Raw genomic sequence first — 19,674 nt, 5'->3', positions numbered from 1 at the left:
CTTTAAGGAGGAAATGCAAGAAATAAAAAAATTAGGTTCTAATCTATTGAAGTTTGGGGTTATGTCCAAATTATATATTACAGAACGTTTCCCCTCAATTTTATGTAGGCAGCTCGATCGATTCTTTTACCATTTACAGTGTGCAGTAGTCATTACAAATATAAATGAAAAAGATACCACAAGTCTATAGTTGGCATTAGATGCACCGAGAGAGAGAGAGAGAGCGCGTCACAACAGTATTCTCATACTAACCTAATACTACGCCTCGTAGGATTAACATATGCCACAAATTTCTTTTTTCAACCTAACACTAGACGATAAACCAGAAAATGATTTCCCAAAGTAAAACAGTGTCCGTGAAAATTATCCTCCATTCCCTCATAAGCAAGCTCTCAAGCAAATAATAATAAAGGAAAAAAGAGACGCTATTAGAAACTAGTAAAAGATTTCAATTTGTGAAGTAGCTCTTGCCAATCCCAGAACACGCTCTTGTTACAATTGACTTCTGCTCATATCACTGGCTAACACAACATTAACAAAATTGAAACAGTAGCATTCTTTTAAAGAACCTACCATCTAAACCAAAAGATAACTTGAGTACATCTATCACAAAGAATTATGCAGACGAATGTGCAGAAGCAGCACCAGTGATATGGAAGCTTACAATTATAGAACTTCCTTCTATTATGCTGAATGACGCCAGAGTGTCTGAAATTGTAATGAGTTTGAACTACAGCCAGGACAATTCAACCTTGGCAAGGAAGGATGAAGTTGTGGCAAATCAACTGCATGGACAGCAGGCGCCATTTGTCTAAGGAATAAAGTGGGAGCAAAATATCAGATTATATGAACGAGAAGTTAAAACATAAAAAGGAACGCATAAGTATGGAAAATTCGCTTTAGCTCAAGGTGCTTTGAACCAAAAGAAAGATCTAATAGATAACTGGTAAATACCTACACTACTATTTTGTCGATCCAATAGCATATTTTATTGTTCTGCTTGCAAAACACAATAGTAAAATAGATTACACTAGTCTATCAAGCTAACTTCCACCTTGAACTAGACTACTTTTGGAGCAACAGGAGCTACTGTATTGTTAAGCCAAAAGATCAACATTGCTCATCTGGTAGCTAGAACAATGAAGCAAGTTGACAATTTTTGTTCATAGGTGATTTCTTTCCAAGTCTTGCTCCTTTCCTTAGAAAAAAAATATCCTTTTTTGGCATTTTCCCTTTCCTTCTTTCTTTTGTTCCGTTTTTCTCACCGCCTATCCTCTGTTAAAGTTCCTATATAACTCGTAGTGAACCGATATAACAAGTCATTTATTAAGACAGCTAACTTAGATAGTTAGGCAGCTCTAGGAACAACAGAGAGCAAACTCAATTTTTCCTAGTTCTGTGAAGTTTTGATGGGTACATAGGACTATTAAGTTGACCCAAATTCAATCTCATTAAGTGAGAAATCAAAACTAGAGAACTTGTTGCACACAAAGATTATGGTAAACACAAATAGAGCCAGACAAAATGAGAGTTGTAACATTAACAAACCAAGGCGACAGACCGACAACAAATATTCAAGAGTTCCGGGTAAAAAGACCCATTATTTTAGGCTGAGCTAAAATACACATCGTAAGAGAGATGGACCTAAATATTAATATCTCTAGTCTCTACCATTCTAAAATGTGAAGTGCAAGGCTTAAGTTTCACTGATAAAGACATACCTTTGACAACTTAGAAGCACGAATATCTAAAGCCATGCTATGACCATTTATTGGATCATCAAGCGGTATTCTACAGATTGATTCTCCAGAGCTCTTCTTTATAAGAAAATTGGACGAAGAATTTGAGCAGTCACTGAAAGCCAGTATTTGTGGCTTTCCAGAAATAGATTTTGCAATGGATTCAACCGCATCAACATAACCAGCTTCAGTAAGAGGTCCATCAATGACCTGAAATACAAAGACTACTATGAGTAATCTCCAAATGGGAACATGTAATGCTAGTGATGTAAATGCCATATATATATATATATATATCTTGCATGGTATAAGTTCCAAAAAACCAGTCTGCCTGCACCAATAATCAAATAAGAGAATATGTACTAGTGACATAACTGCCAAAAGTATAAAATCCTATATCTCTCTACCAGAGATAATGAATAACAATCTCAAATTACAAGGGAAGACTCATTCTTTTTTATAGATCAGTACACAAGGCAAGACCCAAATTCTCTGTCCACAATTGGAAAAGGAAAAAAAACAAGGGAAAATGTTGAAAACCCAACTGAATGGATAACCAGAAAACGTCTAAGTTACAAAGAAAGAAGAAAAGGAGGGGGAAAACAGAGTAATTCCGACCGTAGAATTGGAAATAAAACCAAATGAGAGAAGAGAGAGAGAGAGAGAGAGAGAGACCTGGGGACTGGAAAGGAGAAAGGGAAGGGGGATGGTGGGAGTCGAACCTACGCCTATCGTTTGATTAAGTTCCTAATGACGTGCATGTTTGGTTTGCATGATTAAGTCCCTAATGAAGTGCATGTTTGGTTTGCAAGTAAAATCGATTCTGATTAATGAAACAAGTAATTGTTCAATAACTAATTTAATATCAATTACCTTCACCTAAGAAGTATGTGGTTAACTGAAAATGTGGCAGGCATACCAAATCAAAGAGGCCCTTAAATCTTATATGTTGCATGAAAACCAACTTGGTAAGAAATCTAGTTAGTGTCGTTCAGAGAAACTCCCAAAATCTTCCATTTTCTCCTCCCACTGAAAAGGGAAAATATGTATTGTATACTTATATTTTAGTTTCCTTTACTTATTTTCCACAAAGCAATTCGTAATTTGAGTAAACTGGAAACCACCAAATAGATGTTTCCACATTTTCAGCACGAAATGTAAACATGGAGCATATTATTCCACCTAATGATACCTGCTCTTCTTATTTTTACTTGTTACTGCAATTCCTTTCGCTGTCTCAGCTTACTGTTGTGAGAATAGATATTTCTCTTTCTTCTCTGTAATCTTCCCCTTAAAGAGAAGACATTGAGGAATTTTGTTTTTCTTTGAAACTGTAAGACAATGCGAAAATTGCTAGCCACTCTAACTAACTCTTGCCAACAACAACATTGAAAACCCATAAAGTGGGGTCTAGGGAGGGTAGAGTGTACACAGACCTTACCCTCCCCAGACCCCACTTTGTGGGATTTCACTGGGTATGTTGTTGGCAAAAGTTAGTTAGAGTGGCTAGCAATTTTCTCATTGTCTAACTAACTTTTGCCAAAAATGACAAAACAAAAGTTTGAAATTAGAAACTTTGCGTTAACTAGAGAGCACAGTAATCTAGTTTCCAGCTTTCACCCCTACTCCTACTACCTACATCCGAAAAAAATGATAGGAAGGACAAAAGATCCAAGACAAAATCGATAAATAAGTAAAATACAAGATAGTCAAAATTACCAGGAAAGAAACATCAGAAGTTTCAATGGCACCACATGAGAGGAGCTGTTGAAGTCTTTCAGGAGTGGATATAAGAAACTCGGGCTCACAGTTCTTCAGGCTGTCAACAATAAAGTGTAATCAAATAAAAACAAGGAAGATTGTGAAAAAAAAAAACTGGAAAGCACACAAGTACAAAATTCAGCATGTGTGAAAGCAAATGGGAATAAAAGGTGATGCATGGAAGCAAAGCAGTACGCCGCTGTTACTAATTGCAACTAGAGCCAATCCAGTAAGGAAAAGAAACTTAGAAGCCAAGAGAGGTTACTTTCACATGTCAAGCGAACACCAATAAAATACATGACCAGTTCAAGCAAGTTTCACATAGCCACATGTAAATTCACACAACCAGAAGTTGCAACGAGGGCTAATGGCACATGAATGCAGTTAGACAAATCAAATGCACAACTCAAGGTTCTGGAAAAAAAAATCATGTACGTCTTGAAAAGCTAATATAGCCTCAATTATAGAGAAGTTACAACATATTCACCAAAAGAAATAAGAGAAATGAGGGGGGGGGGGGGGGGGGGGGGAAGGAGGAGACCAACAAGGAAATTATACCCCTGAATCTGGTGGTCTATAGAAGCACCGGAATGCAGACTCACTGTATGTATTCCAAGAGCTTTCAAAGGCTTGCATATTTTCCGCACCTAAGGAATAATTAAAATGCTTATTAAGATACAACAAGACACGGAAGGATACATATAGATATCTATATAAGATTTTAATATGTAATATTTACAGCACAATGTACATCTACATAAATTTACATATATAGAGAAGGATAGACTGCTCTAGATAATGAATCTTAATCATTTTACAAAAAGTAGGAGATGCACAAAGAAATTCTGTACAACACAGGATTTTCTATAGACCTTTTATCCAATAATCAAGACTTTCAGCTTAAATATTTGCTCTCAAAAGTCCAACTAGCTTAAGAAAATACTCCCTCAGTTTCAATTTGTTTGTCTTAGTTTGACTGGGCACGGAGTTTAAGAAAATAAAGAAGACTTTTGAATATTGTGGTCTTAAACTAAAGATGTGTTATGTACCAAAATTCCCTTTGAATCTTGTGGTCTTAAATATGCCATGTAGGATGTTGAGTGTAAAGAGTTGCTAATATAGGAAGTGACATTCTTTTTGCAACAGACTAAAAAGGGAAGTAAGACAAACAAATTGACACAGAGGAAGTATCTACTTAGCAACCATTAGAAATCGATTTTACCATACCACTCTAATTTCAGCAATTTGTGTTAAGCATACCACATAAATGGAAGCAACGAAATTTTGGATAATATTGTACCAGACCTTGGTCGCTTTCTCTTGGGAAGGAACAAGGAATAATAGGAAGGGATTGTTAATTGACAGGCCTTCTTTCTCCTTTCTTGAGATCGAATCAGCAGCCGTTGCTGCAACCCAAGCAATTTGCTCAGTTGTAGCATGGGCTTGATTTGTACCAATTATATCTTTGCCACGGGTAAAAATTTTCCAGAATTCAATTCCCCATGTATGGACGAAGAAAGGTTTGTCCTCTCCATCATTGAACGCTCCATCCTGCTGAAGGCCATCCTGAATGTTTTTCAAGCACAGAATTAAAAACTTAGTTGGAGCATCCATGTGATTATCGACTTGATCTTCTTCTCGACCGGTAGCTCGGGTTTTCGAACTGACGCTAGTCTTTTTAACAGGGTTCTTGTCCTTTTTCGACTTGATCTTCTTCTTCTTATTCTTAGAAAGATCAGCTTTTCCATGCCTCTCATTGAACGGATCCTCAAGTGTAGGCAGGCTAAAGCACATTCCCTGTCAATGGATAGGTAAGAAAAAAAACACCAAGGTCAACACCACATAAGTTAACACCATTAGGCCAGTTGTTACCATGTATATAATATACATAGGCAGGAAAAATATAAATACTTGTACATATATCTATATCCAGCATTTCCCCTTAAGCGGTATCACATGATTTAAAAACAAGGGCAAAAATTTGATGGTAACTGAGCATGAATTTACATGAGCAAATAGTCATTGGGAAAGAGAATTGGATTAGTTCAATAATCAAACAAATGCACTTCCATAAGATATATCGCCAACAAAATCAAACTAAGTAAATTAAACTCAAAAACATTTCTCAGTTCCTAAACAAACCAACAAAACAACTTTTGCATACAAATAAAGAATACCCGGTTCCTTAAAACTCCACCAGTCTTTCCTCCTCAAAGTCCTCTCTAACAGTTTCGCAAAAACAGCTACTCACGAGACACTACTTTTGCATACAAATAAGCCTAAATCTTCCTCAAAGTACTCAAAGACACGCGGCGAAATATCGCATTAGAAATCAACAAATCCAGAACCCAAAACAGAAAATGTGTTCATTAACAACCAGCACTTCCATGAGATATATCATCAACATAATCAGACTAAGTAAATTAAAATTTAAATCATTTCTCAGTTCCTAACCAACCAACACAACAACAAGATACTCATCAGTGTAATCCCACAAAGTGGTGTCTGGGGAGGAGGGTAGAGTGTACACAGAGAGGCTGTTAAAGAATACCTATTTCCTTAAAACTCCACTAGAATTTACCAAAACCTCAAAGTCCTCACCGCAAAAAAAAAAAAAAACTACTTTCAGAATCTTTTTGTCATACCCATTTACCAGTTATCAATATAGCATTCCCAAAAGGAAAATTAGTTCATTATACCTCGCACATACGGCGTTTACCGGAAAGGCGACGTTTCTTGGCAGCAATAATGCCAGCAATACGATTAGAGAGCTTATCATCTTGTTTCTTTCTACTCTTTTTATTCTTCCTTCTTTGAATTGAATCGTCACTTTTCCCCATAGCTGCTGCTTCTTCTTGTTTCACTCAAAGAAAGAAAGAGGCGGTTTGCAAGTAGTGGCGCTTGAACGGGTAGGTTTGATATTTATTCGACCATGTCGTGGGTGTAACCGTAAATTTGAGCTAGTACTACACTTATGTCGATTAAAAAAGAAAAGCTGAAATGGTTAAAACACCCCCGAACTTGACACGTTTTGCAACTTCAGTCTCCAAACTATTGATGAACTTCAAGATACTCCTAAACTCGGTTAAATGGGTTTTATTACGCTCTCGTGTTAGGATACCTCAGCAACGTGAATCCACGCACTGTCCACTTGGCATTTTTTTGCTGTGCCACATGGCAACATAGGGTGAATTTAAATTCAGTTGACCAAGTTTAGGGTGTCTTGAAGTCCATCAATAGTTTGGGGACTGAAATTGCAAAACGTGCCAAGTTCAAGGGTGTTTTAATCATTTCAGCCAAAAAGAAAAGAAAGGAGTGTATGCTTTAATTTATATCATGCCCTTTGAGAGTTTTTTTTTTTTTTTGAGAAAATTACACTGTATGTTCATTGGGGCAACAATGTTATCAAAATTGACTTATTTTTAAAATTCTTACAAAAAATAACCCAAATTTTTCTCTCTATCACTCTCTCTCGCTCTCTCTCTGCCTTTGTAAATATGTTTGTATATATTGATATATGTTGCTATAAGTGTCTGTATATGCCTGTATATGTTTGTATATTTTGGCTTATTTTTCGTAATGTAAGTTTTGGGCTTTTTTTTTGGCAATGTAAGTGACCAACTTGTACATTTCTGAAATTTTATATACTCTTCACGGGGTGATTGGAATAGAAAGGAGTAAACAATTCTTTTACTGCCTTCCATTCCACTATTCTGATCGAATTTAGGAAGTAGAGCACGGTGAAAGAATTTCGTGGTTCAGTCGAAGGGGATAGGTTAGCAGCTTCGGGATAACCCGAGTAGTGAAAGAGAATCAAAAAGAGATGTTACTTAATCAAAGGTCCAACTGATCACCACACCTATATTGTAAATATGCAGTTACGAATAATCCCGTCAAAGTAATAGGAATTAGACCTAACACAATTCGAAATAGAAAAACTTTCTTTGTTTTGTTCCTTCCTCGGCAAGCTTGGGAGTTTCCTGATGTAAGCTCCCTGAGACGGTTTCGGAGTTTATGTAAATGCCCTATCTTCAAAGGAAGCCGCTGATGCCCTATCTTCAAAGGAAGCTGCTGACTTCCAGCATAAAATATTACATTTGTGTAGCCATTTTTTAATTTATATCAGCATAGTCAATTTTTCCCCTTGCAACAACACTTATACACACGATATACAACATTATACAAGAGGTGGTATGGTAGGAGCTATTAGAGAAATAATGCATGCATTAGCTGTGTGTATTACTAATACCTTATTTGGTCCTCTTTTTTAACGTATGTATAACTAATACAAGCATTAGTTATATTATACACCATACTTGGTATTATCCTATGCATTATTAATGCATAGAAAATCATGATATTAGAAATGTAAGGGTTTCTAATACATGCATAAGCATGTCTAAAGACACAATTGACCCTAAAATCACTTAAAACCTTTTCCCAATTATTAAGTTGGACCTACTTTAATTTATCCAAACTTGAGACAAATGTTATGTTTTTCAGAATCTTGACAATATTTTTTTTTTTTTTCACGCAGTGATATGTTGACAACATTCTGAGATGGCGATGTATTCTTCCAATGGGGCATATAAGATTTGCTGCCCAAATAACTTGAAAACGAAAATTGGAATGTAGAAGAGAGATGAACAACAAATTAAAATTTGGACTTTCTTTAAAAATGTGGCAGTAATGAAATTTGAAGGTCCTCTTCCCTAATGGATGCCTCCGTTGTATGTGGTTCAATCAAATCCCCTTTCTTTACAAAGCTAAAGAATGTGAAGGATATTTTTATAAATAATTATTTTTTAAAAAACATTATGCAATGCATGTTAATTATAATACACCATATCAAACAGTGGATAAGAAATAATTCCAGCATAACTAATGTCAGCATTACTAATATCATCATTGCTAATACCAACATTACTAATACACCTTATTCAGCATTATTCTTATACACCCTACCAAACGACCCTTACTGTAGATAATGTATAAACCTTGTATAAAAGTGTATAATAATGTATAAAAGGGTCATTTCGGGTAATGTTAAAAATATGAGTCATTTAGGGTAAATATTTTCTCCAAATAGACATAGAGTGTTATTTTTCCTTAATTTATATCATGCCTTCGAGAGTCTTTTTTTAAGGGTATGTTTGGCATGAAGGAAATATTTGTATAAAGTATTTTCTTGAAAAATAAGTGGGTTTCTTGCTTATTTTCTAGTGTTTGGTAAGTAAGCAAAAAATAATATTCCAAAAGCTTTTATATGTAAGCTAGCAAATTATGGGGATTGTTGGGCTAAACGGTCCAAAGATACTCTTAATATGATGTGATATTGTCCGCTCTGGACCAAGCCCGCAAGGTTTTCCTAAAGAGGCCTCACATCATTAAGAGTATCCAACTCCTTATAAGTAGCTCCCTTTTCTTTTGGGAAAAACGACATACTGTGGCCAACAGGCCAAAGTAATCCTACATTTGGGCCTAATACCATCAGCTGGCCGCCCGGCACAGTAGCCCAAATGTTTTTTTTTTTTTAAAAAAAATAGACTTTTTGTGGCGACTTTAGTCCGTCGCAAAAAACAAAAAGGACTATTGGCGACTTTAGTCGCCACTAAAAGATCAATCTTTTTTAAAAAAAACAAACCACTGAAGATCAACTATGTATAGAAAATGTATCGCAAATATATCATACATATAAAAAATGTATCATTGTTGTATAAAATATGTATCCCTACCGTACTGGATCAATCAAAATATGTTTGACATGAGTTTATTTACAAGGACAGAGATTACCAAAGCATCATTGTGTGGTTGAATAATGCCCTCCGGATTGGTGGTACGGATGATATCTATCTCTTGATGGTTTAAACTTCATTTTCGCTACCCTTTTTTATCTATCAGAAGTTTTTACTCGGTTCACCGGACCTGGTGGGAGCCCGAGCTGATCACCTCCACTTGTATTTTGGATTCATACCTGTTATGGACATCCGCCCATGTAATTGCTCCAAACTCCAATAAATTTTCTTTCAGTTTGAAGGAAGCGTTAGAACTTCGGGGATTAAGCCCCTTTGTGAAAGCTTGGGCCGCCATTCGTCAGGAACCGGAGGTAGTAACATTTTTTCCTTTTGGAACCTCGTCACGAACTCTAAGAAGTTCGTCGACCCTTTGGAAGGTTTTGAATATGTCGGCCTTTCTTGCTTGTACCTTCCGGGCCCCGGCATGAGCCTTTATGAAAGCATCTGCCAGCAGTTCGAAGGATGGAATAGAGTGCTGGGGCAGCGTACAATACCATTGCATAGCTCCCTTAGTCAATGTCTCACCGAATGTCTTCAACATCACTGATTCAATCTCATTATCTTCCAGATCGTTGCCAGTTATGGCGCGAGTGTAAGCGGTTATTTGTTCTTGTGGATCTCTCGTCCCATCATATTTCAGGATATCCAGCATTTTAAATCTCTCCGGGATCAACTTTGGAGCTGCACTTGGTGGGAAAGGCCTCCACATAATATACTTGGTTTCCGACCCGGTCAGTGTCATACCTCCATTTTAACCGGGTTAAAGTAGAAGTACGACATATTGGAGATTCCTGTTTTTTGTTTATTTTAAGGAGTCGCCACCTAATTATTTGCGGTGAATTAGGACACCTAAAGTTTATTAAAGTTATGTTTAAAGTTAACTCTGTTTAAGGTCTGTGAAGCTTAAGATTCTAGGTAAGGGTTCAATTAGTCTAAATGGAAGGTATTAGGCATCCTTTAAGACCCATTAACAATGGTTAACCGACCGGACTTATGATTAATTAGGCTAAGGGTAACTATGGTATTATAAATTTTTGGGAAATAACTTATAAATATAGCTAAAGTTTTTTAAAGTAAAAGGTAATAATGTTTATTAGAAATAAGACATGTAAAAATAATAAGTTGTATAAAAGAATATGCCTAATGTTACTTTGTAAACACGACTTATAAATGTTGTTGATTTTTAAACGAAAGTGTAATAATAATATTTAAAATAATACTTATAGAAAATATAGTGATTTAATACAAGTTTAATTATAAATAAACCAAGAGGAATGGGATGAGTGATGTTTCATATGTATTCCGAATATGAATTACGCTAACTAGCAAATTAAAATGTATTTGTAAAGTTATTGCAAGATTTACATTAATGTTTTAACAAATGTGTATTTCAAGTGTTCTAAGATAAAGGAATAATTATTGATTCTTTTAACTCAAATATATATAGTCATGCTATTTAAAAATTATTCCAAATAAATGTTATCAGTACTATATAAGTAGTTTAAAACATAATTAGAAGTGAATGTAACTTTGTGAAATTAACTACCCGCAACTGAACTAAAACCCTTAATGTTACTAAAGTTTAATTAACAAGCACGAATGTTAGTCATACAATACACGTTAAACACATACAAAAAAAAAATAGAGGAATAAATATGACGAGAATGGGCTCATCCCATTTAGACCGTTGCCATCTGTTTGCAACTGGGCTTCGGCCCAAAAAGTCCCCTTTTGTTGTTGTTATTGCTGTGGGCAGGCTGGACGAGAAAGGAGAATCATGTTGGGCTTTTAGCCCAACGCCAAATACGGAAGAAAACGAGTCTTTCGGACTCGCATGCGAGATGATCATGTACAAAACAAAAGAAAGGGATTAGTATATGATCAATAAACAAGTTTAAACATACAAAACATAATTCAAAGAACTTAGTAGATTATGTATATACAATGTATATTTTGGTGTATCTTAGGCGCATACATCCATAAGGATATATAGAAGGTTAATATCGGAAAGCTTTCACCCTCGTCTTCCCGATGTTGCACAAGTTCCAAAGGATTTTATGAATCCCAGGCATGGCTAGATGCTTGATGCATTGAAGCATAAAATCAACGAGAGAAACAAATTCCTACTTCATATACATGTTGCATTCAATTGGTAAAATTGACTCATGGACGTCTAAAAAGAAGACTCAATCATGCTAAACTTCAACAAATTGCCAACAAGCAAATCAGAACTAGAGTTCAAACAAAGTATGGCACGGTGAGGAAACAAACTTAGGGAAGCCTCTCCTTATTTTCAAAGGAATGTTTTGGGGCTGTTTCCATGGCATATTTGCAATAATTCAGATTATGTAAATTCACATTTTGGTTAACAGTCAAGACTATTCAGGGTGATTCGACAATCATCTATGGCATCACTCATATCTAGATGAGAGAAACAATAAAGGCAAAGAGATTAACAGTATCTTGAAGCTTATGCTCAATATTGGTCATATCTGGACTTAAGGCAGGAACTTATATTGGTCTAGGCTAGCAAAAGAATTGCAGAACAATTCTGGTTCAATCATATTCAACTCATGACAATCGATGGTGACAAATATGAACTAGTGTGAATCTCAAACCAAACTTTAAATGTTGGTCAAATTCTACTTTAAGGAACAATCATAGCAATGTAAATGGGAGGGGATTACAACCAAGTATAGCAAACATCTGCTGCAGCTTTGCAGTAGCCAAATTAACTTACCAACCTTCATCGCAGTTACACAGAGATGAACACATTTGTTTTGATAACAACCACATCATTCATGCTATAGTTAATTCAAAGTATTAAATCGCAATACTGCTCTGAATTCCTCTGATCGAGATAGACTCAACATATGCATATTCTCATCTTTGGACCCAAATGGTATATTTAGACAGACTCGAGTAACAAATCATTCATATCCAAACAGATTCACATAAATCTAGCTTGTTCTAGTATTCCTAGATTTCTTCAGGCACTGACATCAGTCTTCAAACATATTCAACAGATTTAATCAATATCCAAGGGGCCATTAAAAGGGGCTGTTTCAATCTGTAGCACTTAGTTAACTGATTATACTACCAAGATTGGGTTAAGTAATCATGTATCATTGTATTTTTCTCTAAAACCGCCAAGACAAGAGCTGGAACTTAACTAATTATTCGTAACATATTCCTTTGGTCCCAATCCCTTAGAATGTGCATTAGAACAATAATTTATGCTTAAAATTCATGTCTATACTGCTATTGTTAGACAAAACAGAAGGGGACCAGATTATCCTCCAAAACAGCATCTGCATACTAAAACTTAAACCAAATATGAACTAAACCAATAACCAACCCCAGTTCACACAAAACAGATGCATTCGACAAGGATATTCATGTTTGCAAATGGACATATTTAATGACATAGAGATGAAAAACAGAACAGGGCAAAAAAAATCCATACTTCGCATACATGTTGTAAACTGAAACGACATTAAATATCTAAATTCGTAAAAACTCAGCCTTGCTTGATTAGTTCTAGATTCCTAATAAACAAGACAAAACCCGAATGATACCCACGACATTCAGAATATAGAAACCAATAATGAGCAATCCAATGAAGCAAACAATTAAAGTTCAGATCCAACTTAATATTATTATGACGCACAAGCTAATAATTCAGAGTCTACATAACTGATATACACGATATATACTCCAATATACAAATTCTTATAGCTCAAATTCATGCTGGAACTGTATACATCTAGTATATTTTAGGTATATCTCCCATACTCTCAAACAGAAAATCAACACTTACACAAATAAGACACGCTTGAACATTATGATTACCAGCAAACGTCTTTGGCTATACTAACATACCCGAGTGCCGCAATCATTGAGAATACGCTATATTAACTAATCTAAGTTCGACTAAACCAAATCACTGCCAACCCAGCTGTTAACTAACACATCATCATAAATTAAAACCCAACACGCAGAATACTAAAATTAAAGAAAAGGGAAAGGTTTACTGACCTTTTGTAGGTGCAATGAACGGGGCGTCGGCGCCTCGAATCTATTCTCGAATACAACGAACGATTTTGAAACTCGAATTACCACAACCCAACAGTTCTTCTTCTCCAAAAAAATCAAAAGCAGACCCGAATGATTTTGTCGAATCTTATATCTTTGTAGGGAATTTGTAAATTCCCGATTGGTTATTTTTTTTAGGGGATTTCGGGGTTTTCGATCTTGTTTGTCTAAAGTTGATTCGGCTTTTTGCTCCCAAAAAATCCCCCCTCAAACGACTTAACTTCTGTTCTCTTTATAGGGTTTCGCTTGTTAGATTAAAGAAAGGAGCGTGGGAGAGAGACGGCGTGGGGAGACAGAGGTGAGTGGAGAGGAAGAGGAAAGAGGGGAGTGATGTAGGGTGAGTGGAGGTACAAAGGAACGTGGGGGGCAGGAGAAAGTGGAGGAGAGCGTGAGAGGAAGGTGATGAGGATGGAAGAGAGAGACGAGGGAGGCGGCTAGAAGAAGGAGAAAGAGAGAAGGGGAGGGGCGGCTAGGGTTAGGTCAAGAAGAGAAGGGGAGGGAAATGAAAGAGGAGGAGAGTTTTAGGGGTTTTAATTGTAGTGGGTCGCCGGGTCAAAAAATGGGTAATGGGCTGGACGGGTATTGTGATGTGGGCCGAAAATATGGGTTGAAAATGTGGGTTGGGTATTGAAATGTGGGTTGTTTATTTGGGTAGGAAAATAATATTAAATTTGTATTTTGGGCCATTAATTTGGCTGAAAATTGTTGATCCTTCCTCCGCTATTTGAATTATTTTTGGGCTTCTAGTTTAATACAACAACAACAACAACAACCCAGTGAAATCCCACAACGTGGGGTCTGGGGAGGGTAGAGTGTACGCAGACCTTACTCCTACCAAGGTAGGATGGCTGTTTCCGAGAGACCCTCGACTCAATAAAAACTGGTATAATATATATTATGTAAATATAATAAATAATTAATATGTAGAAAAATAAATATTTTGCAAAGTGTTGTCTTGTAATTAATTTAACGATTCCAAACCCGAATATGAAACGATGACTAACCGTTTAAAATCTGTGATAAAGTAATACTTATAATGTTAAAAAAATAAAAGTAGCGAAAATAATAGTAGTGAAAATAAAGTATTTAGCTCGTCAGTAAATTTAGAAACCCGGGTAAATTAAATAGGAGAGGGACAAAATTGGGTGTCAACAGATGCCCCTCTTCGACCGGAGATGATGTAAGAATCTTCGGGCGAAGAAGTTGACGTAGTAGCCTATTTTGTTTGGACCAACGAATATGAATTTATAAGAAAGTACGATTTTGGAAAATTGATGGCAAATATTATGAGGACCGAAGGAATTATGGAAAATTATGACCGAATCTCGGTTTCGAGTTGCCTACATATCTCGGGTTGCACGAGGATCAGGGCATGTGTAGTTCGAAAGTTTTTGTGGATTCATAGTCTTGCGGGGGGTTGTAGACAGGTGACGAGAACGTTCAAGAATGGAACATATGCTTATAGCCTCCTAATTATAAATGTGGCGCGCAACACACTTTTAAATAGGACTCTAATGGGCACGATGTAAATTCTTCAAAGATGCCCCAGTGTTGAGTTATGGAGACACTGGGGTGTAGAAAGGAATATGAGATTGTGAAAAGAGTAGATTTAGTAGAGTTTTAGCGGAGGATGTGAAAGAGAATTTTAACCTACGTATCACGTGTTTGTGGACATAGGCGGAATTGAGTTCGAGAGTAGATTCGTGACCTTTGCTTGTGAGTTTGGTATTCCTCTTTAGCAAATTTGCCCCAGTTCACTGCGTAAGGTAAAGTTCCACGTTGTGCTGTGTCCCTGCAGGTTGTATTTTCTGCCAAAACTGAAATTCATGTCAAAATTAGTAATAAAGTTAAAAAATGTAAAACTATAAAGAGTGTAAATGATAGTAAATATGAGTGTGGGAATGAAAATGAAGCCGTGTGGCCAATGTTGTCTCTGGTTGTCTTCAGGGACTTGAATGAATGTGTGATGCGTATGCTGAGGATGTAATTAGGTCTCTAGTTGCTTTTGAATATGATAGTGATAAGGTCTCCGGCGGTCTTCCGGGACTCGATGATAACTGATATCTGCGAATTTTAAGGTAAATTCATTAAAGTGGTAAAGTAGATGATGAAATAAAGGAATGAAGTAAGAAGTAAAATAAGTGTATAGCCGTTTGGCTTTATGCAGGTGAGGCCGTGTAGCCATGCGATGTCTCCGGTTGTCTTCGGGGACTTGATGATATGTCTCCGGTTGTCTTCGGGGACTTGATGATATGTCTCCGGTTGTCTTCGGGGACTTGATGCTATGTCTCCGGTTGTTTTCGGGGACTTGATGCTATGTCTCCGATTGTTTTCGGGGACTTGATGCTATGTCTCCGATTGTTTTCGGGGACTTGATGCTATGTCTCCGGTTGTTTTCGGGGACTTGATGCTATGTCTCCGGTTGTTTTCGGGGACTTGATGCTATGTCTCCGGTTGTCTTCGGGGACTTGATGTTATGTCTCTGGTTGTCTTCGGAGGCTTAATGATAATTTCTGTAAGGTTCAATGTAAAATCGTTAGCATTGGTAAAGTGAATGATAAGGTAGAGAGTAGTGTCATAGTGTAGCCGTCTGGCTTATGCATATGAGACTGTATAGTCGAATGATGCCCCCGGTTGTCTTCGGAGACTCGACGCCAATCCTGTAAAATTCAAGATAAATATGTGAATTCTTATTTTAGGGTAGAATGACCCAATATGTCCTATTTTAGGGTGGACGGACCCAAGTATCCTATTTTAGGGTGGACGAACCCACATATCCTATTTTAGGGTGGAAGAACCCGATATGTCCTATTTTAGGGTGGACGAACCCAAATATCCTATTTTAGGGTGGACGGACCCAAGTATCCTATTTTAGGGTGGAAGAACCCGATATGTCCTATTTTAGGGTGGACGAACCCAGGTATCCTATTTTAGGGCGGACGAACCCAAGTATGTCTCCGGTTGTTTTCGAGGACATGATGCATATGCCGTGTGAGGCATTTAAAGAAATGATATCCTATTAAAGGCGGACGAGCCTAAAATGTCCTATTTTAGGGTGGACGAACCCAAGCATATCTCCGGTTGTTTTCGAGGACATGATGCATATGTCGTGTGAGGCATTTAAAGAAATGATATCCTATTAAAGGCGGACGAGCCTAAAGTGTCCTATTAAAGGCGGACGAGCCTATAGTGTCCTATTAAAGGCGGACAATCCTAAAGTGTGCGTTTGCGAACAATGATGTTGTCCCTTTGTCGGGCATTTGAAAGTAATAATGCAATGTCGGTGTAGTTTTAGGCAATGCGGGCATTTGAAGAAATGATGTCCTATTAAAGGCGGACGAGCTTAAAATGTATAGTTATCCTCGGGGTGTGATATTGATGCTTCCAGCTGTCTTTGGAAACTTAACAATGGTTCCTGCAAAGTTCGGAGTAAAATGGTTAAAGCTGGTAAAGTATATGATAAAATAATTGATAAAGTATGGAATAAAGTGGTGGAATAGTCGTCTGGCTCATGATGTTAATGGTATCGTGACAGGCCAAATTCAGGACACGTAATCCTGATTTAATTCGCCTTCAATCTCGTCGACCTACAAAAACAGGTGTATAAAGTTATAAAATTATTTTGATAAAAATAAATTAAAAGATAAGGTTGGAAGTAAAGCCGTATGGCTTTTGAGGCGAGGCCACAATGGCCAAGCGATGCTTTTAGCTGTGATCGATAGACTTGACTGTTGGTCTCACGGCCTTTTGAATCCTGCACTCAAAGAAAAATTCTTAGTTTGGGAGGAGGAAAGTTGATTCGTGTTGACTCGAAGCTTGACTTTGTTGGCGCTCCATTTGTCTTGTTTGTTTGGATCTTGTGATCTCCGTACAAATCTCGGTAGATGACCAGTAGTGAAAAATGATTGAAAGTAAGTATTTCATTTGAAAGGTAGGTATGTAAGTATATGTATAAGGAAATGTATGTATATAAGTTGTGAAATATGTATACGTAAATGTATGTATGTAAGGAAAGATATATATGTGAATATATGTATGTAAGTTGTAAAATATTCTGCCAACTTCGGATTGTGATGCTTCTAAAGTAATTGGTTCATAATACTTCCTGTCTGGTAGCCTTAATCTTGTCGATGCACAACTGTTCTTTTGTCTATATCTTTTCAAAATATGCCCCAGTTTTGGGTTCAGAAGAGTATGCTAAATTTATGTTGCGGTGTGACCGAACCTTGTACAGGTTGCCTACGTATCCGCCAAGGAATCAGGTCAGAACGTAGTTCGTGCTTTGTTAGGGATTTTTGATTTTTTGTTATAGCGCAACCGAACCCTATGTGGGCTGCCTACGTATCCCCGAAAAATCAGGTCAAGCGTAGTTCGTACGCATAAGATATATTTCGGATTTTTTGTTATAAAGCAACCGAACCCTATGTGGGCTGCCTACGTATCCCCCATGGGAATCAGGTCAGCGTAGTTCGTACCTAGTTGTTAAAGGAAAGGTTGCAAACTAGGTTGTCTTACCTAATGTCGTCCTTTGATTTCTTCTTGGATTGCTAGCTTTCAGGTTTATGTCATCACCTATTGGCTATTTAAATTTCTTTCGAGTGGAATCTTGTTTTATCCTCTAAACTCTTTGTTGTATGTTATTTATTCGTTCGTTTTATGTCACAATCGTAAAGTTGGCAAATTTGAGTAGAAAAATAATAATAATAATAATAATAATAGATGATTAAGGAAAATCAGAAATACATTCATAGTTTCTGCAATTTAAGCTTCCAAACGACGAGGCAAAGCGACAAAAGTTTTGTGCGTGATTCAAGCCTCAATTTAAAAAAAAACAATTTTACTACATGTTCAAACTACCAAGTCTCCTGGAGTACGAATCCAATTCTCCAATGTCTCTCCTGGTTCGGCATCCCGGATGGTCGGTGTCTCGGTGTCAACATGAATCAACTCTTTGGGGATTAAATGAAAAGAAACATAAAGTGCAAACAATGTTAGTCTCATTAACATATGTCTAGGTAAAGTCATGATCACGTAAAGTCAAGTAAGGCATTTAGCAAATAATTTATCAAATAGAGTCAAACAAGTTGTCAAACAAGTATATCAAACAATAACGCGTCCTAATATGCATGTGACCTCTTTGTGCCAGAGGTAGGCCTATCGTTTGTTTGAAGGGTAGAGTGTGCCATAATACGTCATCCAATAAGCTTTGATTGATTAAACAAATTCTATTTCCCCAAAATAAAGTACAAAAGTCAGATGAATACAACATGGAGTGTTCCTTAATCTAAGTAAAGTAAGTACAATTTCCTATGTCTAAATTTCAGCTTCGTTTTTGTAAAGTCCTTGATCTTCGTCGTTTGTTGTACTTCAATGAAAATTCGTACCTGCCATAGAAACGTTAGTCATTCCCTCCCTCCTAAAGTTTAATTAATTAGAGCAAATAGTCAATATTGAGGCACAATTATCCTTCAAACATGCACATAAAGTATGATTAGTGTCACTTGGGGTCGTGAACCCGTTTGGACATTTGGGTAAAGTTGTCTAATGGGTTTAATACACCAAGGGTATTAAACCTCCTAGGTCATGAAATGTATGCTCTTAATAAAGGGTGTTGGTTTAGCTCTATCTTAGGCTGACTAAGAGTGGGTTTACTAGACGCAAGGTTCCCGAGCGGACAACTCGAGGGAGAAGGCTACGCGGTCCCCGTTACTCGGGCACCCCGTGAATACGCCAACTCTCCTAAAATTTGGATTCTACGAAAGAAATTTGCGGGTGCGCAAAACACACCTCGCGTGTACGTGTGATAGTGTGAGTTTCCAGAAGTGGAAGAAATATGAACGGAATGACAATTTATCAAAGCAGTAACACATAAACAGTTTATATCAAACAAACAATTAATAGCATGTAAAACAGTTAACGAATAAATAAAGTAATTTCCAACAAGCACACAAAGCCTATTTAAACTAAGTCCGTTATGGTTAGAACCTAGGTAAATTCCCCAGCAGAGTCGCCAAGCTGTCATACCCCCATTTAAACCGGGTTAAAGTAGAAGTACGACATATTGGAGATTCCTGTTTTTTGTTTATTTTAAGGAGTCGCCACCTAATTATTCGTGGTGAATTAGGACACCTAAAGTTTATTAAAGTTATGTTTAAAGTTAACTCTGTTTAAGGTCTGTGAAACTTAAGATTCTAGGTAAGGGTTCAATTAGTCTAAATGGAAGGTATTAGGCATCCTTTAAGACCCATTAACAATGGTTAACCGACCGGACTTATGATTAATTA

The 19,674-nt window shown here is 36.9% G+C and overlaps 1 protein-coding gene across 1 annotated transcript; it reads right to left on the bottom strand.

Moving 5' to 3' along the window:
* Positions 1-426: 426 nt before the first annotated feature.
* LOC132614637 (uncharacterized) lies at positions 427-6,415 on the bottom strand. Its single transcript, XM_060329128.1, has 6 exons — positions 6,200-6,415; positions 4,806-5,297; positions 4,059-4,147; positions 3,459-3,558; positions 1,722-1,949; positions 427-811 (listed from the first exon to the last, which is right to left on the bottom strand). Exons 1-6 carry the CDS (start codon positions 6,338-6,340, stop codon positions 782-784), a joined length of 1,080 nt encoding a protein of 359 aa, XP_060185111.1. The 5' UTR covers positions 6,341-6,415; the 3' UTR covers positions 427-781.
* Positions 6,416-19,674: the final 13,259 nt, after the last annotated feature.

This window comes from Lycium barbarum, chromosome 10 (assembly GCF_019175385.1).
Source record: "Lycium barbarum isolate Lr01 chromosome 10, ASM1917538v2, whole genome shotgun sequence".
Taxonomy (NCBI): Eukaryota; Viridiplantae; Streptophyta; class Magnoliopsida; order Solanales; family Solanaceae; genus Lycium; species Lycium barbarum.
Note: the sequence above shows the minus strand (reverse complement) of the source record. Positions and strands in the feature narration are given on the sequence as shown.